We start from the raw sequence: 26,923 nt of genomic DNA, 5'->3' as shown, positions 1-26,923 counted from the left end.
CGATACTGCATGGTCAAAATCACTGGATCAGATAATGGACAGATGCAAATCCTATATATCGCTTGTTTCACTATGCACAGACTGTTTTAAGTTGAAATCGGCAACAGCATTTTAGCTGAGTCGTGACAATTGTGGTGTTAACAACTTCGTCATTGAAAAGGTAAAAAATTACTGTATCGGACTGGTATCAGTAAATATTCTAGTTTGTGATATCGGTATCACACACCAAAAAGTGGTAACGTGCAATCCCTATAGTTAACCATTAACTAATGACTTACTTAATCATAAGGTAATCATTAATGATTAGTTACCTCTTTTTTGCATAACTTGTGTGAGCATAGCGAATGTTGTAGGTTTCCTCAACAAACATGTAGATCTATCATTTAATTGTTTATTATCTGCTTGCCATTAGTGGCACTAAACTAAACAAATATTGATGTAAAATATATATTTTGGAGTTGTTGGAGTAAATGTCTTAAATGTCCCTAACAGTCGAAGAACTGCATTTACGTCACATTAATATTGTTCTTTTTGTACCAGGAAAAACTGGGTTATCGGGGCAGGTGAATTAGTTTAATGGACAACATGGCAAAAACATAGAGAAAAAGTTCCAGTGACCTCCTGTGGTGTTACAATGAGGTTACATCAGCAGCATTCATGCGGCTCGTAGAAGAACGCTCCTTATATATAATCTGTTGGTGTTTCGACAGCAATTGAACACATATAACACATAAGAACACATTATTATTGAAGGCAGTACATTTTAACAATATCTGTACAAACATTGTAGGAGACTACATTGATGAATATGAATTGGTGTGATTTAAATTGACCTAATATTTTTTTTTTTTTTATTAAGTATCTGTTGCAGTGGCTTGCACATGATATTGGGAAGGACACTAGTATGTCATTTCCCACATTCTCACACATCTGTGTTTACCAACACAGCACATTTTTTTTTCTAGAGGGACATAAGTAAAGCAAGCTAAAGGCCACAAATAAAATGTTTTAAAGAAATAATATCCATTAAATTCATATTTGTATGCAACATGCTGTATTTACATTTAAAAAGTAAAAATGCCACGAATAAATAATGATAAAACTGGGGCTCAATCCAGCCCCAGGCCCTTATGCTGCCTACATTACAGCACAGCATCACTTTCTGTCACATGGATAGGCATTTTCTTTATAACACTTTAGACCTTTGGGACAGTGTCATGTAGGGAACTTCATAACCTTTTTGATTGGAAGGACACCCATAGGGTTGCAAGGGCATCTTATAGGACATTGCATCAGTTCTCTCCACCAGAAAGATACTTGTTTCAACAATAACATTTTTAAATGTATATTTTGCTTTAGATGTCACATATAGAGCCAGTGCGGCACTTGGTCTGTTGTTATGTTCTTTATTTATTTATTTTTGCTTGTTATTTTTAAATGAATGTCACATTTGGTGGATCTCATTTTTGATCAGGCAACTACACGTGACGGCATTGCACTCTGAAGACCCAACCCAGCCCAACAGGAAGTCAACAGATTTTCAATAGAATGCAGATTTGCGGCTGCTAGCGTTTATTTAACACATACGTTATTTTCGCCCAAAGGCGAACATATTTATAAAAATGCCCTTATTTGATGGTTTGGGAAGCGGAGGAGAGAAGACTGCAATCGTCATCGACGTAGGTGCAGCATACACAAAGTGAGTGTCAGTCGTTAGCTCGCATTGTTGTTGTTGGTTAGCACAAAAATGCTAACACAGCTATATGTATTTTCTCAGCTCCTCGTGAACTGACACTTAATCTCGAACACATAACATGATGATGACTGATAATGATGCAAACGGCTAGGATTTTTATAAATAATAATAATGTTGTAGCTGTGCTATCTCGTTAGTCACACGGCCAGTGCTAACTAGAGATGTCATTTTAGTGCTAACACGGAATATTAGCAAATGAGGTCAAATGTAGTCAGGGACAAGATTATTTTATCATAAATTTGACTATCTGGAATTATCATTACAGAAAGGAAAAGATCAATTTTGTAATCAATTAATAATCGACTGGTCGTTGCAGCACAAAACAATTTTGAACACCCAGACCGAGTAGTGAGTACATTAAGTGATACTCTTCATGCCTCAATCACATTTTTAACATACTGTTTATGTTTTAAAAAATCTGTCACTTAATAAATTTTTAGTGAAATATGGCCTCTAGTAAACGTTGTGCTGAGTCACATGAAGATCTTTCTCCTCTACTTTTAATAATGAAGTCTTTGTCTACAGTTGTCTTCACATGATATTTGACACAGACCAGTTATTCATAATTATGTGCTTATCTTAAGCTTATATTAAATAATTATGTGCTACTTGTGCTTAGCTTTTTTACTGCACTAAAAATAAGTCCTAAAAATTGCTCTTTTTGTGTTCGATGTGTTATAATATAATCTGTTACAGGACATCGTATAGGTTGCAGATTTAACGCAGTCTAGCTGCAGAATATTCAGTGGTATACATCTTATTCTCTGTGTGTTCCTCAGCTGACAGTGTGATTTCTTTGCAGATGTGGCTTTGCAGGGGAAACGGGGCCCAGGTTCATAATTCCGAGTGAGATCCGGAAACCAGGACAGCAACAGGTGAGATATCGCTCTGCTTTAATAAACATCATCAATAAATGTAGGACGTTCACAAGTAAATGTTAATTTCTCATTTTAAGGCCATCAAGGTTGTTCAGTACAACATCAACACGGAGGAGCTTTACGTCATACTCAAAGAGTTTATCCATATATTGTACTTCAGGTGAGACTCTGCTGCATTATTCATTCATTGTAGACAAAGCACTGTTTGTATGTTACTCTATCAGGTGGGGAGCACAATTGGAGCATTAATCACTTACTGTGCTTACTGTAGCTTTGACTCAGAAAACCTTTCTTTTCACTGTCTCAGACACCTGTTGGTGAACCCTCGCGACAGAAGAGTGGTCATCATCGAGTCCCTCCTCTGCCCTTCTCACTTCAGGGAGACTCTCACCAAGGTTTTCTTCAAACAGTTTGAGGTAACAAATAACAAAATTAAATAGGTATTCTTGAGTCAAGAAGGTCGTAGGATCGAACCCTGAAGGTGTCAATATTAATGTATAAAGCATTATGAGTATCAAGCATTCTTAATACGTAAAGCACATTGTATAAGCCATACATTAGCCCCGCATGCCACGATGTCTCACTCCAAGGTTTTCTCAAAAGTTTGCAGTCTTGCAACAGGAGACTGTGGTCAAGCTCCAACATTCCAAGTGCGCCGTTGTTACCAACTTTATGTAAAATATGTTCACGAGCTTACTGCAGCGGTTGGAAACTTCCGGTTTTCAAAATAAAACGTGGGTATTAATGTGTAAAAAGGTTTATTTTAAAAGTATGATTTTGTTTTGTATTTTTAAAATAACTAAATAGGTGGGCTCTATCACTAGTGTGATCCTGCACTGATTTTGAGCCAACAGGTGAACTAACCTGGAAGCTATTGAGCTATAATGGTCATATTTTACTGTATGAAATGTATTAAAGAAAATAATAAAAAACAAGAAAAGCGTTAAAATGTAATTAAGAATGCTTAATACTCATAATGATTTATACAATAATAAGTTAAATAATATGTACGCTCAGGATTCAATCCTACCACCTTCTTGACTCAAGTCCACCTATTTAACCACTGAGCTACCGCTGCAATTATTTTCTTCATGTGTCAAGGCAGTGGCATACAAAACCAAGGGCACGGTTTACTAAACTGAGGGAACAGTTTACTAATCCGAGGGAACAGTTTGCAAAAGATTTTAATTTTTTTCCACACCTGACCCTAGCAGGGCTCTATAATAAACTGCGCCATATGCAGCAAGTTTTGCTTATGCTCAAAGAGACTTTCCAGCATTTAATAAGTGCTGTTCCACAGTGTACTCGCATCTTGTTGGAACCGTTGTATTGGTGCCAAATTTTCTGTGCATCCCTAAAATATAACACCTTTATTGACAAGAACAATATAACCATAATAATGACGTATTTGTGACTTGGGTTTCAATCGGCACCTGGACAAGGGGGCTGCTTGTAATGCACTGGGGGGGTAACCCCGAGCAAGCAAAATTGAGGCCTTTGAAATGTGGCCATACAAAAGAATGCTAAAAATATCTTGGACTGAGCAGGAAACAAACACATTTCAAAAAAGATGAAAACAAAAAGATCTCTAAATACCATCAAGCTCCATAGAGCTTAATACCATCAAAAAGCGAAAATGTTCACATCATAAGAGGATATTATCTACAACAATTGCTACTGGAAGGAAAGATAAATGGTAGAAGAGGACCAGGGAGACCAAAAACAGTGTGGACTGACGACATCAAAAGACCGGACAAAACTGAAATACAAGGACTGTATCAGAGCAGCACAAGATTAGGAACAATAGAGATCCATGACAACCGACCTGCTAATAGCAGATGGCACATGAAAAAGAAGAAGATATGAATGGGATGAAGATTATTTTTGAAGTGGTATTATTGTCATGCATACTATATCGCTTAGGTGACTTTTTTCCCACCAAGGGCAGGTTTATATAAAATTGCTATTCTAAATGTTTTCACTGTTCTAATAAAAAGAGGAAACTATAGTATGTAGTGAATGCTCTGATGTTTAATTTGTCTGATGGTTTTTCACAGGTGCCCTCTGTAATTTTTGCTCCAAGCCACCTGATGGCCATCATGACGTTAGGCATCAACTCTGGCCTGGTGATGGACTGTGGCTACACTGAGACTTTGGTACTTCCTGTATCCTTTAATTCTGTGACTATTCCAACAAATCGATTGATATTATTTATAAAATGTTTCATGGTAGATAACAAAGTAGTCATTAGTCCAAAGGGGTTGATTGTTAAAGTCCAAGGCTGTCAAAGATTCTAATTAAGCACATTACTTCTGACTTTTTTGAATGATGCAAAGTGTAATTGCTTAAGGGAACCCATTGTAAATCAGTTCTTTGTACATAAATGGCTGTCTTACTGTTGATTGGTTTGTTGACATTTATTTAGAGGTCTGTGTCTAACCTTAACTGTGACATCAGGTTTATGAGTGCACTCCAATTCTGCCAGCTTGGGAGGCTTTGCCTTTGGGGGGGAAATCCATCCATAAGTAAGTAGCTCTAACGCACTGAAAAGGAGAGTGTGACTTTGCTTGTGTGTGCGCAACAATTTCTTTATTCTACACTCATTGCAAGTGCCGCGACTGTCCTTTGTTCCATAACTGCACGTCTGTATTGTAGAGAATTAGATGGACTTCTTGTGGAGCAGTGCACCGTGGACACAGACACTACCACTGGGCAGAGTGTACCAGCTGTCATCGGTAATTACAAAACACGCCATGCGCCATCTGTCTTTGTCTTTTTAGTGGCTAAATGTGTAACTCTGGTATGGACTGCTGATTTGCTTTTTTTGGAAAGGATAATGGCTTTGAACTATCATGCATTCAAAGAGGAACTTCTTGTTTCTGCGTGACATTTGTGTGAATTGTACATATATATAGAGCCTTGCTTTTTTTAATAGTGGAAACGGAGTGATGGAGTTGAGCTGTGTGATCCACAGCTGCAGCAGAGTGAGAGAAGCTGCTTGTACATACATCAATAATTGAGATCGACAGCAGTCTGACTCACTAGACTGGACTGTTAAAAGATTTCTCCTTTAAGCACCAAGCGCTGAGATCTCTTAATTTAACATAGATTCTGGTATTGTAATCTAAGTATTTGAAAATCACTATACAGTGAAGACAAAAGTCACCAGAGAAGAGTTTCTGTGGCCTATATTTGTTTTATACTTCCATAAGTTACCCTTTGCTGCAGTGTCAGCTAATACTTTTTTCCAAGCGCAGATCTTATAATAAATCTCACTTGAAAGTGGGCATACAAGAACTAAAGAAAATGTCTTTTCACTTGTATCTGTCTTCTCAGGGACCATCCCAGAGGAGACTGTAGAGGACATAAAAGGTGAGCTTGACTGAGCTGTTTTTGTCTTCATGATTTGCACCCCTTGCTTTCCTCTTTTGAGGGATCACAGACGGTGTTTTTCCACAAAGAAATGCCACATTTTAAAAAAGAAAACCAGTGTTGAGACTCCGACTACTTTATGAAAGTAGAACACACTTCACACCTTTGGGATACTGGGGCGGCCTATTCTAGTTTTTCTCTTTATTTGTAAGCGACGGCTCTTTATTGTGACACAAGAATAGGTTTATATTTAGTCTCGTTTAATTCATGTCTTTAGGAAAATCCTCTGGGTTGCACAAAACAGTGGATTAATGGTGAGTCAGAGCAACATCTGAGAGTTGTTTCTTTAAGTTTATGATTCAATTCAAAGTGTTTATTTTTGTGAATTAAATACATAATTTACTTGCACTGAGCTGGTAGAACAACCTATTACATAATTAAATATTTTATTTATGGCTAATGTAGAGTTAGTATCTTAACCCTTACATTTAGGATCAGACTTTAACGACCAGTAGTTATTAGATTAACTTGATTAATCATGTGATTTGATACAATATATAATTCACTGTTGATTGTTGTTGCAGTGAGAACGTGTTTTGTCAGTGACCTGCAGCGAGGCCTCAAGATCCAAGAATCCAAATTTAACTTGGACGGTACAGCAGAGGTTTGTCCACAGTTTTCTTTGGTTATTTTCCGTCCGTAAATGCATGTTAATTTTAAGTTATGCATTACAGTAAGACTTCTTTCTGTTCTGATGTGTTCATAGCGTCCAGCTCCTCCACCGGATGTTGACTATCCTCTGGACGGGGAGAAAATCATGCACGTCAAAGGTTCAATCAGGTAGTTCATCTGAATAATATTCATACATATTATGTGCTCTCCATTTCTTGATTTTCTGTGCTTTTGAAATCCAAAAGAAATCGACATGTGATTCATGGGTCTTCTCCTGTCTTTAGGGACTCTGTGATGGAAATCCTGTTTGAACAGGACAATGAGGAGAAGAGCGTGGCGTCTCTGATGCTCGACGCTCTCGTCAAGGTAGAGAAAAGTCATTCATTCTGTATGCCTTGGGTTTTTCTGAAGGGGAACATATTACGTTAAAGAACAGTCTCTTGCAACCATTGTGTGTGCCTGAGCTGCTTAATGCAGGGGGGGTGACGTCAGCGCACAGCAGCCTAATTAATCTTGAAAAGTCCAGCAGCAGACGTTACACCTTCTGCCTCCTTAGAGTGTGACTGAAACAGCAGCATGTTTAAAGTGCTACTCGTGCAGTATTCTACCCGGGTTGTACTGAAACACAGCAGCTCCCCTCAGGGAATTGGCTCCACACACACAGAGTAAAACAGCACTGCAGTAAAATGTTACACAGCCACTTTCATCCATCACAATTTTCTTTAGTCTGTTCCTGTCCTGTTAACCACAAAGTGCTGTTTTCCTGTCACATCTGTTCCCCCACAGCACAGATACGGCTGACGATCGTCTGAAATGTTTTCCTTATTGATATAGAACGATGGTGTGAAAAATTTAAATAAATAAATCTAATATCTTTTCATTGTTCCCTTGACACAAAAGCACTAGCACATAAAAAGCAGATCCACCCCCTGCATATAAAAGATGGCACCTATGCAGGCGACTTAATTTGCTGGAAATGTTTATGTTTGTCTTTAGTGCCCCATCGACACCCGTAAAGTGCTCTCCGAGAACCTGATAGTGATTGGTGGCACGGCCATGCTGCCTGGCTTCCTGCACCGTCTGCTGGCAGAAATACGCCTCCTGGTGGAGAAGCCCAAGTACAGCAACGTGCTGGCCAGCAAGAGCTTCCGTATACATGCTCCACCTGCCAAACCCAACTGCACTGCCTGGCTCGGAGGTTAGACATGTGATTTTATTTCAGTATTCAGCACAACTAGGTTGAATTTCAGTTTGATAAAAAAAAGATTTCTTCATATTCCTGCAGCATCAACACATTCTCCATAAGATCTCTTTATTAAGTAATTTGTTAATCAATTTTTCAGTCATTTTACATGATGGTTGACTAAAAGAGTACTTTTATAATACATGTGAACTTGTTAGTTTAGTTGAATGGAAGTTACATTTCCACTGCATGTATACCTTCAGTCAGACCCAAACTAGTGCTCAGGTCCATGTTCCACAGTTTCTACCCCCTGTTTTTGATCCAAAAATGAAAGAAGCCAATACACTACATTTCTAGACAAACAAGGAGACATATTATGCAGAATCAACTTTTAAATCATTTAAATCCTTATATTTGGGACTCTGAAGGCCCTATGAGTAGGTAGTAGAAGTGTGAAAAAAGATAACTCACTCATGTTTTTGTGATTCCTCCTCAGTCTAAGTACAGGAGATAAAACACGCGATGTTGACTTCCGCACGCAATGTGACATCACACTGCAAATTCCTGCAGTTGTTGTCTCGCGGAGCTCCACTTTGTCCCTAAAAAACGGGAGAGTGCTGGCGAGGGCAGTAGTATCCGGAAGAGCGCAAGTCCGTGAAAGTCAGGGGTGGGGGTCACAACAATAAGCCATCTAAGCGAATGAAGACGGTATCTCACCCAGTCAAGATCCTGCACTCTGGTGGACACAACACGCGCAGGTTCAAAAACCTGAGCCGTCTGGCGACACACTGTGCCAAAACAGCCCTGTTTAGAGCGCTCTGTTTAGTGGTATCGCTTTAGATCCACCTTAAAAAAAAAGTAAAACGAAACTTGAGGGACAGGAAATGACATCAGCCACAGAGGCTAGTGGAAGCTAACAGCAGTTAGCATTTGTAAAAGTGATCATTTGCAGGCTCTAATAGGCACATTGCTGTCATATATAACATGTATCCACTGGACAGATAAATCCTCTGAGGCTGGAAGTTTGTGTAGAACTCTGTGCTGCACTGTGGAGCCAAGTATAGAACTTTTCGTGGGCTTCCGATTTTCGGATACCGTTGCTCTCGCCAGCACTCTCACGTGTTTTACGGACAAAGTGGAGCTCCACGAGACAACAATTGCAGGAATTTAGCGCATTGTGACGTCCCAGTGAGTCAACATCGCGTGTTTCATCTCCTGTACTTAGACTGAGGAGGAACACAAAAACATGACTGAGTCATCTTTTTTCGCACTTTGCCAACTGATAGGACCCCCAGAGTCCCAAATATAAGGATTTAAATGATTAAAAAGTTGATTTTGCATAATATGTCCCCTTTAAAGTTCATGGATTTTAGGAAATCCACAACCGTAGCCTGACTTAAGTGTTGTCCTCTGCTCAACAGGTGCCATCTTTGGGGCCCTTCAGGACATCCTGGGCAGCAGGTCAGTATCACGGGATTATTACAACCAGACAGGACGTATCCCAGACTGGTGCTGCCTGAGCTCCCCTCCTCCTGAGTCTCTGTATGAAGCAGGAAAGACCCCTCCTCCACTAATGAAGAGAGCTTTCTCCACAGAGAAGTAAAATACGCTCAGACATGAAATAATGTTACTCTCCTTCTACCCAATAAAACAGTAATATTTTAATATAACAGCTCAACACATATCTTGTCACTGTTATCTACACAAACAGCTCTAGGTGTTTTGTCGTGTCTGGTTGTCACATCTGTGCTCTCATATGCAGAGATTGTAATACTGATGATCATGTGAGCAGGTTTTACACAAAATTTCAAATTATGTTTTGTGCGTCATGCACAACTGAAGTCTCGTTGTGCAAGACTGAGGATGTATCTGCACTCCCAGTTCTGTTTTTGTTTACGAAATGTGATATTCAGCTAAAGAAAATTTGCTGTTCACTAATAACGGATCAAGTAGCGGGAAAAGATTGATCATCTTCTCAAGAAAGCTGACGTTATTTCAATGTGATGTATCATAGAAAGTGGGAAACTCACTCTAGCTCTTTCAAAGTAAGAAAATCTGCGTGATTTTATTTATTTGCACTTTTCCATGTAAAGTCATTTCAGTGTATTAAAGGTTCTGCACACTCACATAAGTGTTTTCAGTCATTCATGCTCGTAAGCAGCCCTGTTCCAGCAGACGAATAGGTTAAATAAGTGTTTTGAAAGATCTCCTATCATTAAATCACAGCCCAGAAACCAAAAAATAAACTAATGGGAGCTTTATTTAGAAATTACATGTGATTTTAGCCCAGAATGAATGAAAAAGTACCTCTCTACATCTAGGCCATGTGAGTAAAAAAAACCAACAACACTTTCATAAAACTACCTTTGTTCTCCTCTGGTCATTGAGACAAGTTGTTTCTTCCGTTTTCATTCAGATATTTCTTTAACCAGTGTGGCCTGTTTCTGTCTTTAGCCTAGTTCTAGTTTGCTGTACGTGTGTTCCATCTGTTTGCCTTTCTGGGTCACATTCATCACTGAGACTGGCTCCTGTGGAAAAAAAAAAACGGTATAGCAATACCCACAATGCATCTGCAGCACCGACACAACATACGGTGGGAAATTGTTAATCGTTTGCATCATTATCACAGGAATAAAAATAGGCATAAGCACTGAATGGCGTTGATCCGTGACCTTTACAATGAAGCTTTAGATAAATAGCTGTGTGTGTGTGTGTGTGTGTGTGTGTGTGTGTGTGTGTGTGTGTGTGTGTGTGTGTGTGTGTGTGTGTCTCTTGTGTCTTCTTTACTGACTAAACCCAGCAGCACTTGAACTCTATGGAAACAATAGCGTTCTATTTTTGAACATGCATTTTTTTTTTGTCTGGAAAATGTCCTTGGTGTGATGAAGTGTACATGTTTCAGAGTAAGGACATTTTCTGTTTCCTTTGTTTCCATCGATCAGGTCTTATTTTTCAACTATGGCAAAACTCTTGCCATAAAGGGTGTCATTCTTCTTTTTTAGTGATTTTTGAAAGCTAAAATACACGCTCTGATTATTTTTTCTGTTTGGTGGCCTTTGCCTCAAGTACAAAAAAACAATGTTTATTTTAAAGGGATTATGCACTTATATAGACATACGTATGGGCAGTATGCGCTTTAATGAGATTATCCCTGTCTGATCATATGATGAAATGGCCTTGTCTGTGTCTGAGGATGTAAAGCTGTGGAAACAACGTCTTCCACCTGAGGTAAAATGGCGGTGGAGCCCTCGTATATTTGTCAGGACCAGATCTAAGAGCAAAGATGGTTGAGCTGCATCTGCATTTGTCAGTCTGTCAGAATGAGTCAACCACATGCTGAACATCAACAAGATAAGGCAGCGTTTAACATCAGAACAATGGTCTCTGATAGACACTGCTCTGTGATATGAGGAACATTGCAGGACGCTCCTGTACGTACAGACCGACACGTGCATGAGTCAGTCGTTGACAGGATGGAGAGGCAAATGTGTTGAGCGGGATGGCAGCATCCATCTTAGTTATCTCCTCTGCAGAAGCTGTTCGTCGGGACACATCAGCCCAATTATCCCATAAATCACACAGGCTGTGAAAACACATCTGAGCCTCCTCTCATAAACACGAGGAGCCACCGCCGAGCCTGTCGTCCCCACTCTGCACCATCACAATACAAGAGCACGGGCGTTATATCGTTATATCGCTGTTGGTGTGGTTCGTTTAGGAAAGTCAGTATGAGTGTCATTGAATGTAAGTGGAGAGCATTGACACACCACAAGAAACCTGGGTTACAGTTAATTATCACCAGAAGTAAAGTGTTGATAAAAGCCCATTTCTGCCAATGTGAAAACTTACAATGATGACTTACTAACTCAGAATAAAAAATAACTGTTTTTAATCTCAAAATATATGAAAAAAGTATCTCAGAGATGGCAAGCCATTATTTTTTTGTTCTTTTTTTTCATCACTAAGTAAGCCTGTGTTTGTGTATAAACATGGCAAAATCAAGATAGACAGTGTGCTTATTCTCCTCCTGCTTTAATGCCACAACTGTAATATGAAATATTAAGTTTATGTTGGATCTGTCTTTCATGAATTTATTGATTTTTTCTGTTTGATTTTCTTAGTCTCTAATGATTGACTTCTCTTAATAATCAAAATCTAGTAGCAGTTTGTATAAATGTGCTCGACATCCTTTCATTTCCATACGCTAACATTTAAAACTGCCTCGATTTAGCTTTATCTTTATAGCAGTTAAACACAAACATAATTATGGGTAGTATATTCAATTTCTGCTAATAAAACCTCCTAAATGTTGCACAGTGGACTTTTAAATGCAGCAGCGTTGTCTGTTGTGTAGTATATAGCCATTAATATCCAATTTTATTATACTATAATTAAAAAAAAATTCATTTACCATTGTTACTATTGCATATACACCTGCTGTGTATGTAGTAACTGTAGTAAATGCAGTTATCATCATGAATGCTGCAGTTGTTTCCTGTCTGTTTCCAGTGGATAATTCATCCAACCTCTGTTTGTGCACAACAGCAAATCCATGCTCTCTCTCTCTCTCTCTCTCTCGCTCTCTCTCTGTGTCTCTCCCTCTCCTCTTCATTCTGGTCTGAGTGACTGCTCCTGACAGGAGGTTATATCTGAACTTATCCTCACCAGCATAAAGATGCAAAGTTTCCCTGGAATCTCTCATCTGTCATTGATTCTTCTGGTTCAGCTGGTACCTGCACAGGTAAACAGGCGTTATAATATCAATAATAACACGCTGTGATCTGCAACTTTTCAACTGTAGAAGTACTTTATTTTTTATTATTATTATTTTGAAGCTGAACTCTGATTCATTTAGATATGTACTATGAAATTCAGATTTTTTTTTAAAAAGTCGGATTTTTGTCTCGGCTGTTGTTGCACACATGCATGAACAAGAAGGTCCAATCCTCACTTTTACTGTTACAGCAACAATGAAAACAAGGGTGTTGTCGATCGGCGACGATAACGGTGTTTGTGTTCAGTTGGTGTAAGTCTGGACAGTGAGACAGGAGAAAGCTAAATGGAACTCAGCCACCTTTAATCTGGTTATTTACACCTGGGGTTTCTTACTGTGACCTTCATTCCAGTGAAGACTTGCTGTTCAGTGATGTAATAAAGTGTATGATCAGATATCCTATGCAGCTATACAGTGTTTACAGTTAAATAAATGTACTTTCTATGACGTGATGAGTTAAAATCAGTCATAAAGTACCTTAAAGGGATACTTGAGTAAAAATACAAGTATCTTACCAGAAAATGTCTTGGGTAGAAGTTGAAGTCACTTTTTATATTATTACTTAAAGTTGCATTATGTAATAAATCTAAAGCAACTGGCCATAAAATCCTCCTAATATGTCACAGAGACTCAGGAATAATGTTTATATAACAAACTGAACTCACCAACAACAACAGTACAGACAAAATATTTGAATTAAAAATAATATTTTGCAAATCATGTTTATGTTTTGAAATCATGTTTTGGCATGTGGCGCCACCTACCGCCGTCTACCAATCATTGCAGTCAGTAGAGTCTCAGCTGCCGAGCAACCATGGGTTGCCAGTTACGTGAGAAAACGAAACCTAAAAGACCTCGGTATTTTGAATTTGAATGTAGTAACTGTTTTTGGCCACATTCTTACATATGGCACCTTTAAGTTGACGTCTTAAAATATTTAAGAGGTTTATTCTACTTTGGTATCAAAAGTAATCGCCTAATATAAAATGTACTTTTTAGAGTAAGTTTTAGAAGTAAAAATGAGGAGTCAGTGGTAGGGCGAGTTGTCTTTCAACTGGAAGGTTGTGCGTTCAATTCCTGGCTCTGCTAGTCTATGTGTCCTTGAGCAAGGCACTTAACCCCATGTTGCAGCGTATGAGTAATGGGTGAAAACTATAGTGTAAAGCAGCTCATCAAGACGAGAAAAGCTAACAACTCTTCTTCTTCTGATTTTATTTGGTAGTAACGAGTAACAAAGATATTTAGAGGAAAATGTAGTGGAGTTTAAAGTAAAAGTTCCTCGAAATATACAGAGTAAAGTACAGATATGTGAATTTGGTTCAAATCATTGATGTCATAGAGACCATGGTGGAGATATTCTCCCACACATTATTACTGGTTTTTAGAGACACTGTATAGCAGCAGGTGTTTTCTCCCCCTTGGGTTGTGAGTAGAGTGTTAAATGTCTGCTTTTAAACAGGTGCTTCCTCTTTACTGTATGATAGGATGTAACCACAGGCGAGACAGATGCACTCATCCACTATCGCTCAGCGGGGGAGCTGACTGCTCAGTGAATATGCGCTGTAGCGTGTGAAGGGGCTGTGTCGTGGTGCAAATCTGTAAAAGTGGCACTTTTATGGACTGTGGAATAACATTATCTGATTATGGAGAGCCTCTCTTTGTGGTTCACTCAGTTACCATGTCCTTTTTTATAGAGATCTGCAGAGATCTACACTTGTTTTGTGCAGAGTAAAAGTTCAACAGCTGGTTTACGTCCTACACTGTTACTTTTAAGGTTGGTTTATGGCTGTGTTTAATACTTTTAAAAGACGATGCACTGTGAATACTCATAGTAGTAGTAGTGTGCCATATGCTGGGATTATCATTATATGTCAATTTGATGCTTTTACACAAATTAATAATTGAATTTTGTTGATACTCTGAGCCTCTTTTAGTGAATGCCAATATTTAAATCCATTTATTCAAGAGGATGGACTAAGATTGTCTGTATTTTTCCTTCTTTGGCAAACAAACTATCAGGAACATTTCATGCATGTTTGCCACCGTGAAACCTGTTAGTTATGAAGCTTTTCATTAGAAGCCTCATCCTCGGGTTGAGACAGAGTTTGAGGACTCAGAAACAGAGACGGAGCCAAAGTCAACACTTCCTGCACAAAGTTGGAGACTGAGGTTGTGAGAACTTGACAAACTTCATGCTGTGACATCAGGACACAAATCAGTGCTGCCTTTGTTTTAACTGTGTTTATTGTGTGTAAAACTGCATGAGACGAGCCGGCAGCTATTCTTTACTGATATTCTATGTCTTTTTTTTTTTCTTTTACTCACAACTTGTTGGGAAACAATTGTTCTGTGGTGGTTTTTAGGCTCGTTTTACTTTACTCATCCTCAGTTCTGCTGATTTTACAAACACGTGGCCACTGTGAGTGCACTGTCTTTCTTTTACCACAAGATGGCACTCTGCAACTGTTTTATTGTAATGTTTTGTTCTTTGTTTGAAAGCTTTGGAAATGCTTTTTTTTTTTTTTTTTTTTTTTATTAAGAGGGGGGAAATATTGTTGAGGATTGTGTAACTTTGAAACATATAAAGTGAGAATCAGTGTTTCAAATATAACATAAAAAGATTAAAATTATGTGCAATATTTATCTTTTCCCCCCTTCTATCATATTGCATATGCTGCATATTTCTATCAATATATGTATATGAAAAGCAGTACTGTATAACCAAAAATGTCTTCCCTTCCTGGTTGTTTGCAGGTTTTGACACTTTTACTCTGATTCTTATCAAATTACAATAGAAATGTCATTCATTTTTGCAGATGTCACCCGAACCAGGAAATGCAACTCTAAAAGGTAAAGAACGTCCTCTTGGTCATTCCCCACTGAGAACTGTCCCTTCTTTTTTAAATGACTACAAACAAAACTTTTTTTCTCTAGAGATGACGTTCCAGGAAGTGTTTGCAAAGAGCGCTTGCCACCCAATGGAGCAGTTACTGGAGGTGGAGCAGGAGTTGGGATACATCTACATACCTGCCTGTGTCTCACTGTGGCGATGCTCTGGTTGCTGTCTGGATGAGGCCATGGAGTGTCATCCGACCCTTGAACGCAACATCACTTTAGAGGTGTGGAAAAGCCTCAAAACATCTATTGAGACAATAGATGGACATTTCATTACCATGTGGTTCTTTATTTCATTTCCCTTTTCTTTGTTACTCAGGTGATGAAAATCCGTTCACTCAAAACAAGCCACATGGTGGAACTCACATTTGTGGAGCATCAGGCCTGTGAATGCAGGTAAATTACAGATTAGGTCCCACGTCAGGTTCTAGTTGATGGAGGGGTTTCGTGACACACAGCTAACTGCGAGTTGTTGTTGTTGTGCTTTCAGAATCCGTCAGAGTAAAAGGTCAGTGGTCAAACATTTTTATCGCCTTTAGACTTGAACTCATGAGTGTTTTGATTGCACTTTATTTTCACACCACAGCAACAGTGAGACCATCAAGAAAAAGCCTTGGATGAGGCAACACTAGAGGACAGCAAATGACTGTGGCAAGTAGATTGAGTGTCCTCCTGTGGCACACACACACACTTGGGCACTTGACTTCCATTTATTTGGACAGCATAATATTATAATAATAATTGTAGCTTAATTTGTATAGCACCTTTCAAAACAGAATAAAATATTAAAAAAAGACAGCATCACATAAAGGCCAGTCTATAAAAATAACTTTTAAGATGCGATTTAAAAGAAGACAGCAAACCTTATCTCCGCAGGTAGGCTGTTCCAAAGTTGACGGAGAAGGCACGGTCACCCCTTGTTTTGAGCCTCGGCCTCAGAAAAACAAAGTAAAATGAAAATTAAGGGACAGGAAATGACATCAGCCTCAGAGGCTACTAGGAGCTAACAGCAGTGAGCATTTGGAAAAGTGATCATTTGCAGGCTTTAGCAGGCACATTGCTGTCATACAGTATATAACATGTATCCACTGGACAGATAAATCCTCTGCGGCTGGAAGTTTGTGTAGTGCTGCACTGTGGAACCAAGAATAGACTTCCGGTTTTCGGATACATTTGCCCTCGCCTGCACTCTTGTGTGTTTTACGGGCAAAGCGGAGCTCCGCGAGACAACAATTCCAGGAATTTAGCGCAGTGTGACGTCCCAATGAGTGTGGAAGTCAACATCGCGTGTTTATCTCCTGTACTTAGATTGACGAGGACCACAAAAACATGAGTGAGTCATCTTTTTTCACACTTTGAAATTTGAAATTTGAATTCTCAGTCCAGTTCCTCAAAGGTTCTGCCTCATTTTGACCAGGTTTCGGCCTCCATGAGGACTACTGGTCCTGACAAGTTCAGTGTTTATGCCAGACACAAACACATTCTTGCACAAAATTCCTGCATACTGCGTTCCCTTGCCCCTTACCCGAACCTTATCCATCACAACTAAATGCCTAAACTTAACCTAAATCTAATTCTAACCCTAAAACCTGGTCTTGCCCCTGATGTCCCTGATTTGTCACTGTGCCTCAACTCTGTCAGACGGCCAAGGACAGACTTAAGAATTATCTGCGGTGATGCTCTTCACTCTGGTTTGCCCATAATCCAACAACCACTCATGATGCGTTTGCGCTTCCGTGTAAGAACAATAATCCAAGGCTGACAATTGTTCCAACCAAGGACTGTCTGTGAAAAGACTTGAAAAGGTACAAGAGAACGACATTTTAGCTGTCACATGCAGCAGGCAGCCAAAGCATGTATAGTCATAAATGTATTTATATGAATCGTAATCAATATGAATAATAATGATTTAATCAGACTATTATAAATACTGAGCCTATTTGGAGTTTAATGCCCACAAATGAAGATTAATTTGTGAATATTCTGGCTGAGCTATTGTTATTGAAGCCAGTATCAATTTCATTTTCCTTATGACGAATACAATACATTTCTTAATAACGTAACCTTTAAAATAAATCTGATGAACTGCAGACACATTTATTTTACATTCAAGTAAAAATACCTTCTTTTTTCCACCGAAAGAACCATGTGTGCTTTCAGATCGAGCAGTTCAGTTCCAGCGCAAAAACGTATCTTTCATTTTCAGCGAGAAACCCTGAGCAATATGTGCAGCCACTATGGTATTTTGTTTGTCTGTGGTTCATTTTCACATAAAGGTCAGAAGCAGCGTGTGTCACAGGTAATCTCTCTGTAATAATCTGTCTGCCTCTTCTTTCTCTCTCCCGCTCAGAAATGGTTATGGAACCAGTAGTGAATTATAGACATTGTGATAAGAATCAGATGCCCCCCCCCCCCAAAAAAATTTTTTTTTTTTTTGAAAAGGCCACATATGGAGCTCAGTTGTCAGAGAAGAAGAAGGAAGAGCATCTTAGAGGAAGCCTCTGGTGAGGGTTTCAGGGTTAGTTTGGGCTTGAGACTGCAGATGTACGACAGACAGACAGACTGTGTTACAAAGGAATTGGGGAAACAAATATGGTTTGATGGTCATGATAACCTGCCTACCTGTCCTCCAGTTCTAAGAACGCCCCATTCTCGATAATTAGCTTAAAATCAATGCCCATGTTCCCACATGAATGTTTTCCTTATTCACAACAGAGGCAAAGACACATCTTTCATCATTTCCCACAGAAACAGCTGATATTTTTATAAGATTAATACACATTTTTACTTGGGGTGAAACCAGATAACCAAATAAATTAACATATTGGTGCTGACGAAAGTAAAACAAAAGTCAGCTGAGGAGGCAATGTGTAATTAGATTCAACTTCAACCCATCCATCCATCATCTACCGGAGGAATACAAGGGTTGCTGACATAGGGCGATAGGCAGGGTACAGTCTGGACAGTTCACCAGTCCATCACAGGGCCACATATAGAGACAAACAACCATCCACTCTCACATTCACACCTATGGTCAATTTAGAGTGACCAATTCACATAATCCCCAAATTTGCATGTTTTTGGACTGTGGGAAAAGCCAGAGAACCCATGCAGAGAAAACCCACGCACACAACATGCAAACTCCATGCAGAAAGACCCGTGTTCCAACTGGGGCTCAAACCCGGGTCTTCTTGCTACAAAGGCAAGAGCGCTAACCACTACACCAACTGTGTGGCCCTGAGTCAACTTCAAACCACCTCCAAATGTGTTTTTTTGTCTTCGGCGGTGGGGACACAATCAGGACAGACTGTGAGCATTTAAACCCTACACTCTTTGAAATAAAAGTGCTAAGTAGAACCATGTAAGGTTATTTTTGGCCTTTTTATAAAGGTTCCACCCTTTTGGAGGGTTCCACCAAGAACCCTTTTAAAACCCTTTATTCAGGAAAGGGGTTTTTAAGGGTTCTCTGGATCAAAATGGTTCTTACTGGAACCATTAGTGTTACCAAGAACCCTTGAAAAACCCTTCAACGGGAAAGGGTTTTTCAGAACCAAATGGTTCCAGGTAGAACCTCAGCCCTTGTAGAAGGACCCTTTTGGAAGCCTTATTTCTAAGAGTGTAGCATCTCAGGATGTTAATACCAGATTGGAACTGGGTCTAAGTATAGACAGACAAACTTGAAAACATCTACCTCCAGCAGCGTCATTTAATGAAATCTATGTGTTTACTATCAAACCATCTCTTTAATTTTACAATCCCTTCACCATGAAAACACTGGCTGAATGTTATGAAGAGACCCATTTAGAACCCTTACTATAATAAAGCAGGACTTGGCTTGTAACGAGAGGGTACAAGTCCCCCACCAGGTCAAGGACTGAGGTACCCCTGCCAAATCAAATGTGGGGATCATTTGCTGTCATGACCCCTAAAAAGAGACAAATTGAGGGAGCAGAAAGAAACAAAGACTATAATAATAATAAATCAATGTTTCAATGAACAGTTATTGTTGAAATGGAGGTCCGATGAGGATTCAACACAGATCGTGAGTGTCGGTAATGAAAATGCCAATGTTGCCTCAGTCACTGAAGCACATAATCTGTTCTGTCTTGGGGAACAAGGATCAATGGGTAATTTGAAGAATAGGTGGGATCTTGGCTCTGTCTGTTGGAAAGTAGGTCAACTGTTTAAAAGAGGTGACTGGCCCTGTTTTACCATGTCCCTTGTTCAGAAGGAGATGGACGACATTTATCCGGCAGCCTGAGCAGAGCTGGAAAGAAGCCATCCTTCGAAAGCTAGAAGTCATGCAGACAATGGACTGAGGGTCATTCGGGGAAAAGTATTTTTTCTTCTACCACAAGTGAATGATCACATACACAGTATAAGAACCTGTGTGGCCATTTTAGCTCTGTCTGCTTATCCAGTGTTAATGCTGTACGAGTAATTGCTTTGGCTCCTGTTCATTTTGTAAATCAAAGCTCAGAGGTACAGGCCCATTATCTCGTTACCCCTCCACCCCATATTTAGTGGTCACAGCAGGACCACACAGTTGCAGCATATTTCATTTCTTCCAGCAGATTCAGAAGAGCCAAACCTGTGTGGGGTCAGTACTCGACATAGTTTAACTGTCTACCTTGATTTATTCTGCTTCTATTTGACAGGTGATGTTGCTGTTGTGCTGTATGTGCCCTGTGAGTGTTAGAGAGGCTACTGTTTTGTTTTTGCAGAAGGACACTTAGCCTTTTTCACTCTGAAGTAAGAGATACCACTTCACACAGATGCTCTGTCCTGAGGGACCCCTGCCCTGACCCCATGGACCCCTCATCCTCATCCTTTGCCATTTAGAACCTTTTCTAAGTGACAAACCTGCCACTTTGTAGTGCTCACACTGCCAAGTAGCACATTAGCGAGCTCCATAACCTTCAGAGCACCACACATTTTAACAGTACTTGTACTATAAACAGTAAATGACTACTAAATCCAAAAGATTGTGATCTAGTTCATCTTCAGCCATGTGTTCAACGAGTGCTAGAGGCATGCATTTTTCTGTGTGTTTCATCACAACAATTTACAAATAAGCCAATAAAACTGGCATAAACTAAGAACATGTAATCAATTCGCAATCATATGGTCATGTGTTCCGTATGGTTTTATGCCTTGTTGAAATTCAAATGTGTGATCATTTATGTTTGTCTTTCCAGATGCCAGTCCCCAGAATAACTGATTCACACGTCTGTATTTGGAGGACCGGTTTTGGTGCCGTGCACAGCAGAACATCTGTGACTGAATCACCTCTGATCATCATCTCTCACACCTTCCATCTTCTCTGTGACTTTGCTTTCTACTTTTGGTTAAAACCTAATTAATATCAAATTATTGTGTTTTATTGAATAAAAAAACCTGATCATTCTGATATCAAACATGCAGCTGCGTTCGTAAAAATACACGTGGGGTTGAACAGTGGCAAAGAACTGGTGTGGAGATAATGGGTGGAATGTTTCAAGCTTATCAGCTGCTACGCAAAAGGATTATGGTCTCTGTCCAGCCGCAGAGTTCATTGATCCGCGGTCACATCAGTCTGTCACATCTTCTCCATGAAGTCATATTTACTGTGAGTTATACAGTGATTAATGTTCTGTGATTAAAGTACTTTTATTGTGCAAATTCACACACAGGGAATGAAGACACAATCTCAATCACCGTGTGTGTTACGCCTTCTTTCTGTACTGATGTTTTTTTGATGAACACTGAATCCACTAATGTTGAATCACAGCGTGTTATCAGTTGAGATCACACTCCAGACACATAAGGAACCTCTGTGCTGGTACATTTGCACTCATATACTGTTTGCTTGGTATTTGGCATGTGACCTCACTTTATCTGACCAAAAGGCTCTGAAGTAAACACATTGTTAACCAAGCACACAGGGTTACTGTTGTCCATTGCCTTGTGTTGCATTCACTGTCTTTTGGAGACACGTGAGACTTAAAACATGTTGTGTGAATGAAATCTGTTCAAAATCCAGAATCTTTCTGGTTTTCTGACAACGATATATTATAAATTAGCTACCTATGTGACTCATGCCTGAAGAAAATGTAGGAAAATTATTTGCTTAGTATTTATTGCTACTTTATGGTCTACTCCTGGGGTTTTGGGCTTGGCATATTTCCGATGCATTACACAATAATTAAAAAAATCAATCAAATCACTCATGTTATCAGTCATCACGTTGCTGTTTAAATGGTTGTCTTCAAGTCAAAGGTCTACATTATATCTCATCTGTGTGTTTTTGTTTTATAGTTTAATTACATTGTAATTGATGTTGTCTTTTGAGACAAAAAGCGGTGAAGGAAAATGTCCACATCTGTGAATAATAAATTATTAATATTAAATATCTCCTTGTACATGCATGTGCACACTTAACAACAGAACACTGTACATTTGACCCATCATAATATACACCACGGCTGCGCACGTGAGTACACGTTGTTCTTTGCAATGTCAAGCATGCCGTAGTAATTCTTGGACAAACTGCTCTATTATGTAATGCACCTGAAAGCTCTCGTCACAGGATTCCCTGTATGTCACTTTACATTTAACTTACTCACTCAGCGACCGTACACGATGTCCTCAACTTGCCACACTTTCAGCACAAAGTCACGTTTTTGAGCTGCTGCACGCGCCGGCCAATCAGAGGCCAGGAAACCCACCCAGGCTGTGACGTATCCGGTAGTCCAGACGAAGCCACGCCCTTAACTGCCAAATATGGCAAAGTGGCTGAAAACAAAACGTGTGGTCCCTGGCCCGTAGCGTTGTGTTTAGTACACGTTGTTATTGTGTGTGTGTGTGTGTGTGTGTGTGTGTGTGTGTGTGTGTGTGTGTGTGTGTGTGTGTGTGTGTGTGTGTGTGTGTGTGTGTGTGTGTGTGTGTGTGTGTGTGTGTGTGCGTGCGTGCGTGCGTGCGTGCGTGCGTGCGTGTGTGTGTGTGTGTGTCTGTGTGTGTGTGAGAACGCCGCCGCCTACGTCGACGCCTGTTGCCGTCGTGCTGCGCACGTGACCGAGCAGACAGGGGAGGGGCTCATGTCTCGTGTACAGTACCGTGGAGCCGCAGGATGTGGTCAGTGTGACTGTAGAGCAGCAGTAGTAGCAGCAGTAGCAGCAGTTGTAGCAGTCGTTATTATTCACGTACAGGAAAACACGGAGTAACCAGTTCGGCTACTATCACGTAGCCCACAGCTTCAGAGAAAGCGTCACCGGAACAGCTGTACAGATAAAGTAGGTTTATTTTTGTGTGTGTTTTTCTTGTTTCTTGTTGTTTTTGTTCTTGATATGACGTTAATTTCTGTCAGTTGAAGGCCCGTTGGTGAGCGCTGTAGTAAAAGTGCATCACGGCTAACTGCACGTCCGCCTCATCTGCTTTCTCGTCTCTTGTTTTCAGTTAGCATCAGTTAGCTAACTATATTGTTTATCAAGGGTAGGGCGATGTGGCCTAAAAGGTCTTCTCACGACGAGAGTGATACGAATTAGACGATATTGTTCGTAATCATTATACATGTCAGATGACGGAAGGCGGAATTTCGTTCTTGAGTGATAGGCGAAGAAATCGGTAAATTGTGGTTTAACAACCAACCCTTCACTGATTTGGGGTAAACATTCAAAGTGTTCGTCTGTTATAGCTCAATGTGCGTTTGTGCAGTGCATGAACACATTGCTATGTATTGATCGTTTTTGTTTTATTTTGCAGTTGAAGTTGTTGCCTTATTGCTGAGTCTGTATATCTAAACTATACTATTATATGTTGCTAATGACGGTTCGTGTACCTTGTTTAGTATTTAGCAAGGTTTGACTCACACAACAGATAAAGGTTCATTTTACTATCCAGTGCTACTTTGATTACACTACACTAGTGTCTTATTAATGCTGTCTGCCTCACCAACGCACAGTCCTAGTGATTTACTTTGAAGTGCCACGTGGGGGAAGACTGCATCTTTTATTGACAACCCAGGACCTCCCTATCTATTGTTATTTAAGATTATTCTGGGCATTCAGTTCACGTGCATACAAAAAGAGTGTGGACAGGACAGAAAGTCATGTCTGTTTACTTTTACAAATCTAAAAAATATTTTTACGACATGGCATGAAGATTATTATGATTAGTATAATCTTGACAAGAACTTTTCACTTAGTCCTATCTGTCTTTTATCAGAATTTAAAGTTGCTAGTCCACTCTGAGGGTTGTGATCACACCCTTTGTGTTATGTGTGTGAATATCTTAATGTGTGTGTCATTGACACAAGGAGAGCCTCTGCTTAACTGTTTTTCTTTCTCAAATCTAGACTTTGGTATGCTGATGCAGTATTGGTGAGAGCATATCGATCCAAGAACTTTGTGTGTACACAAGCAAAGAAGATGAGCACCAAGAGGAAAGCAGAGATTCGCTCCAGGACAGCAAACAGACCACGCACCATGAAGTCGGGAAACTCTCGAGCCGATTCAGAGAGAGATTCTGGATTCTCAGGTTTGGCGTTTATCTTGCTGCTTCGCATGGTGCTTCGATTATAGTTTATCAATCAAATGAACTAAGGTTTCTCTACTTATTTGCCTATAGATGCAAGCTCAGAGTATATGAGTTCAAAGAACACAACAGATCGGGAGGACTCACTCCACCCTGTTGGACAGCAGGGCTCAGGGCCTCGGTCCTCTCAGCTGGCTGTGGTCGGAGGCTCATACTCCAGCATGTCTCCCATGATCATTATGAACAATGTCCTCCTGAAGCAGGTACGGTACAAAACAATACAGCTTTGAAGATGCTGTAATACCTCAGATTTTAAAATGTGTAGATGATTTAACATTTCTGTTTCCACTCAGGGTTTCAGCTTTCAGTCTTTAAACATCAAAACATTGGTGTGATTTAAGCGAAAAAAGGGTGGCTTTTGTGTCCGTGTTGAACTTAAATATTTATCTTCACAATCCAGTTAGTTTCATGGAAATGTGCCATCGATGAAAGATTAACCATTCTCGCAGGATTGCGAAAAGTAGCTGAGAAACAGCAGTAACGTGAAAGTAGAAATGGCTCAATTACATTCAGCTTTTACAAAAAAGAGTGAAACCAGAAAAGCGAGATTAGACAACAAAAATGTAATGCAATATTATGTGAAATACATAAGTAATACTTGTTCTCCATTCTGATAGACATGCTGATTTTTTGGATGTTTTGAATGGATGACGTATGTTGGTGCATGTCATCTTCATATAAATTAGCATGCTTTTCTAATCCCCTTTAATTGGCAGTTTAAATTAATTTAGGGATACTCGTTTGTAAAAGTAATTTCAGTGAAAACCTCTACAAATGAGCAGGTTAGAGAGAACCACTGAGCTGTAGAGTCCTGTGACTTTGTAATTATGTAAAGTTGTGTTTTAACAGTGATGCATATGGAAGCATACTTTAGGTAGTGGTGCTAATTATTCATATTTTTAATAACCAATGCATATTTTAGTATTGTTTTTTTTCAAGTGCAAATTCAAAATGCCTGGATGATGTCTTTATTAATATTACTTATGCTTTCACAAGTGCAACATGGGAAAATGTGTGTGATGGCATTTCAAAGTTCTCAATACCAATTATGTTGTCTTTGTAGACTGGAGACAACCCTTCTGCTCTGAGGCAGAGCTGGGGCTTAAGTCCCACAGTGGAGGTGGTTCAACCCATGGTCCAGCAGCCTCAGGTAGTGTTCGTCCAACCTGTGGTCTCTCGTCAAGCTTCTCCCGCCCCCAAAGAGGCCACCCACAGACACAGTCAACGCAAGAAGTATCTTCCAGTCCGCAAATCCTACCACAAGATTGCGCCACATCCTGGCGACTACTCCTCGGGCAGGGGAACTTCTTCCTCATCTTCATCCACCTCTTCCTCTTCTTCAGCGTCAAAGAGGGGTAGAAGTTTGACCTCTAAACACCGTGATCATGGTCACAGAGAGAAAAAGTCAAGAACTCTGGGTGGTACTTTTAGTAACTCTGGCTTAAATATTACCAGTCCCAGTGCTCCCAGCATCATGTCTTCTCTACTTCAGAGTCGACTTTCTTCCCCCATGACAGAAACCAGTAGCAACAGTAGTCCTTCCAGTGAGAGGCCTTCATCAGCTTTCAGTCAGTCAGACTGTAACACTTCCTTTTCTTTCAAACAGACCTCCGATTCCGAAAATGAGACACCTTCTTTTTCTCAAAAAAGCACAGAGAAAATCTCACTGGGAGAAATTGACCACAGTGACCATGATGATGACACACGGAGGAAGCGTTTCTGCAACACCTACAACATCCTGAGCAACTCTGGCCTTCTGGACATCACGCTACGAACCAAGGAACTTCTCAGACAGAACCGACGCACGCAGAATGACCTAGACCAGCTGAAAGAACACACGGACCTTTTCCTTCAGGCTATTCAGAGCGGTGACATTAGTATCTGTGGTAAGCTGCAGGCAAACCTTTACAAGAAAGACACAGAGAAAGAGAGGGAGAGAGCTGCTCAGGCCAGCTTAAAGTCAGATTAAGCCCGGGCCAGTGCGAGACAATAAACCTTTAAACTGAGATGGGGACAGGAAGGTCAGGGTTTGGGAGGGGTTGGCGTGTACAGAGACAGATGGAACGAAAGTAATGTGCTCCACAAAACACACCCACAGAGAGAGTGCTCTGGCCTACATTTTGGCTGTGGCCTGCTGTAGGGCTTTGATCCTCAAAAAAAAAAAAACTCAAAAAATTGGTGCAGATTAAGACCATGGCCTCATATTTTACTTTCTTTCAGTAGTTGCTGACAAACTTAACTTTGCTGAACCTGATGGTGTTAGTCTAGGACGGTGTCCTTGTGGGAAGAGAAAACATGGAGGTGAAAACAAAAAGTCTGTTTCTCTAGTCAGCTCGTGCACTGAGGGTTAATTGTCCAAACAGCCAGTTATGACATGACTTGTGCAATCAGTCAAGGACACGGTGCAAAACTATAGCCAGGTTTGCTTTAAAATGCATCGCCAAATTTCACAGGATTTTCAAAATATGTTTCCATCGACTGCTGTGAAACAAACTTCAGGAATTGGTTCACATAAGCAGTGGGTGGCGCCAAAGTCCATGTCAACACAAATGGTCATAATTACAAAGCGCTACTTTATGACATAAGTAAAGAGCACCAATAGCTGTTAAATTGTGGCATTTTGTTGCAGCTTGATTGATTTTTTTTTGTACTAGAATGAATTTGCTTCTTACACTAAGTGGAAGAATGTGGTTTCCTCACCAGTCCACGCAAACCTCCTCTCACCTACTGTATCCACAGTTTCTGCTATTTTTTTCGAGTACAGCGAAATGTGGAAGCTGTAGAGATTTTTAGTCACTTGATTTCTAGATGTCCTTTTTTAT

The 26,923-nt window shown here is 39.9% G+C and overlaps 3 protein-coding genes across 3 annotated transcripts; all 3 read left to right on the top strand.

Moving 5' to 3' along the window:
• The first annotated feature begins 1,528 nt into the window (after window positions 1–1,528).
• On the top strand, window positions 1,529–9,908 carry actr10 (actin related protein 10). Its single transcript, XM_083899233.1, has 13 exons — window positions 1,529–1,699; window positions 2,559–2,631; window positions 2,712–2,794; window positions 2,942–3,050; window positions 4,692–4,799; window positions 5,092–5,159; window positions 5,290–5,369; window positions 5,971–6,006; window positions 6,591–6,670; window positions 6,773–6,846; window positions 6,963–7,044; window positions 7,675–7,876; window positions 9,283–9,908. Exons 1-13 carry the CDS (start codon window positions 1,623–1,625, stop codon window positions 9,462–9,464), a joined length of 1,254 nt encoding a protein of 417 aa, XP_083755359.1. The 5' UTR covers window positions 1,529–1,622; the 3' UTR covers window positions 9,465–9,908.
• Window positions 9,909–12,536: 2,628 nt separating this feature from the next.
• Window positions 12,537–16,162, top strand: LOC310934726 (vascular endothelial growth factor A-like; the record flags this gene model as incomplete). The annotated part of the gene is made up of 5 exons (XM_083898521.1): window positions 12,537–12,602; window positions 15,452–15,485; window positions 15,570–15,754; window positions 15,850–15,926; window positions 16,117–16,162. The coding sequence occupies 5 exons, from the start codon at window positions 12,537–12,539 to the stop codon at window positions 16,160–16,162; spliced, it is 408 nt and encodes a 135-aa protein (XP_083754647.1).
• A 6,518-nt stretch (window positions 16,163–22,680) lies between these two features.
• On the top strand, window positions 22,681–26,070 carry cipcb (CLOCK-interacting pacemaker b; the record flags this gene model as incomplete). The annotated part of the gene is made up of 4 exons (XM_083899219.1): window positions 22,681–22,801; window positions 23,863–24,044; window positions 24,135–24,304; window positions 25,165–26,070. Exons 2-4 carry the CDS (start codon window positions 23,936–23,938, stop codon window positions 26,068–26,070), a joined length of 1,185 nt encoding a protein of 394 aa, XP_083755345.1. The 5' UTR covers window positions 22,681–22,801; window positions 23,863–23,935.
• Between the last annotated feature and the right edge of the window lie 853 nt (window positions 26,071–26,923).

Source organism: Microchirus variegatus (genome assembly GCF_963457635.1).
Source record: "Microchirus variegatus genome assembly, chromosome: 12".
Classification (NCBI taxonomy): domain Eukaryota; kingdom Metazoa; phylum Chordata; class Actinopteri; order Pleuronectiformes; family Soleidae; genus Microchirus; species Microchirus variegatus.
This window is presented reverse-complemented; position numbering and strand designations above follow the sequence as displayed.

Bases quoted from the DNA above. Each gene is read 5' to 3' on its own strand.
- actr10 (XM_083899233.1), top strand. From the start codon at position 1,623: ATGCCCTTATTTGATGGTTTGGGAAGCGGAGGAGAGAAGACTGCAATC. The intron at 3,051-4,691 runs GTAACAAATAAC...GGTTTTTCACAG, and splicing joins TTTTCTTCAAACAGTTTGAG to GTGCCCTCTGTAATTTTTGC. The intron at 6,007-6,590 runs GTGAGCTTGACT...TTGTTGTTGCAG, and splicing joins GACTGTAGAGGACATAAAAG to TGAGAACGTGTTTTGTCAGT.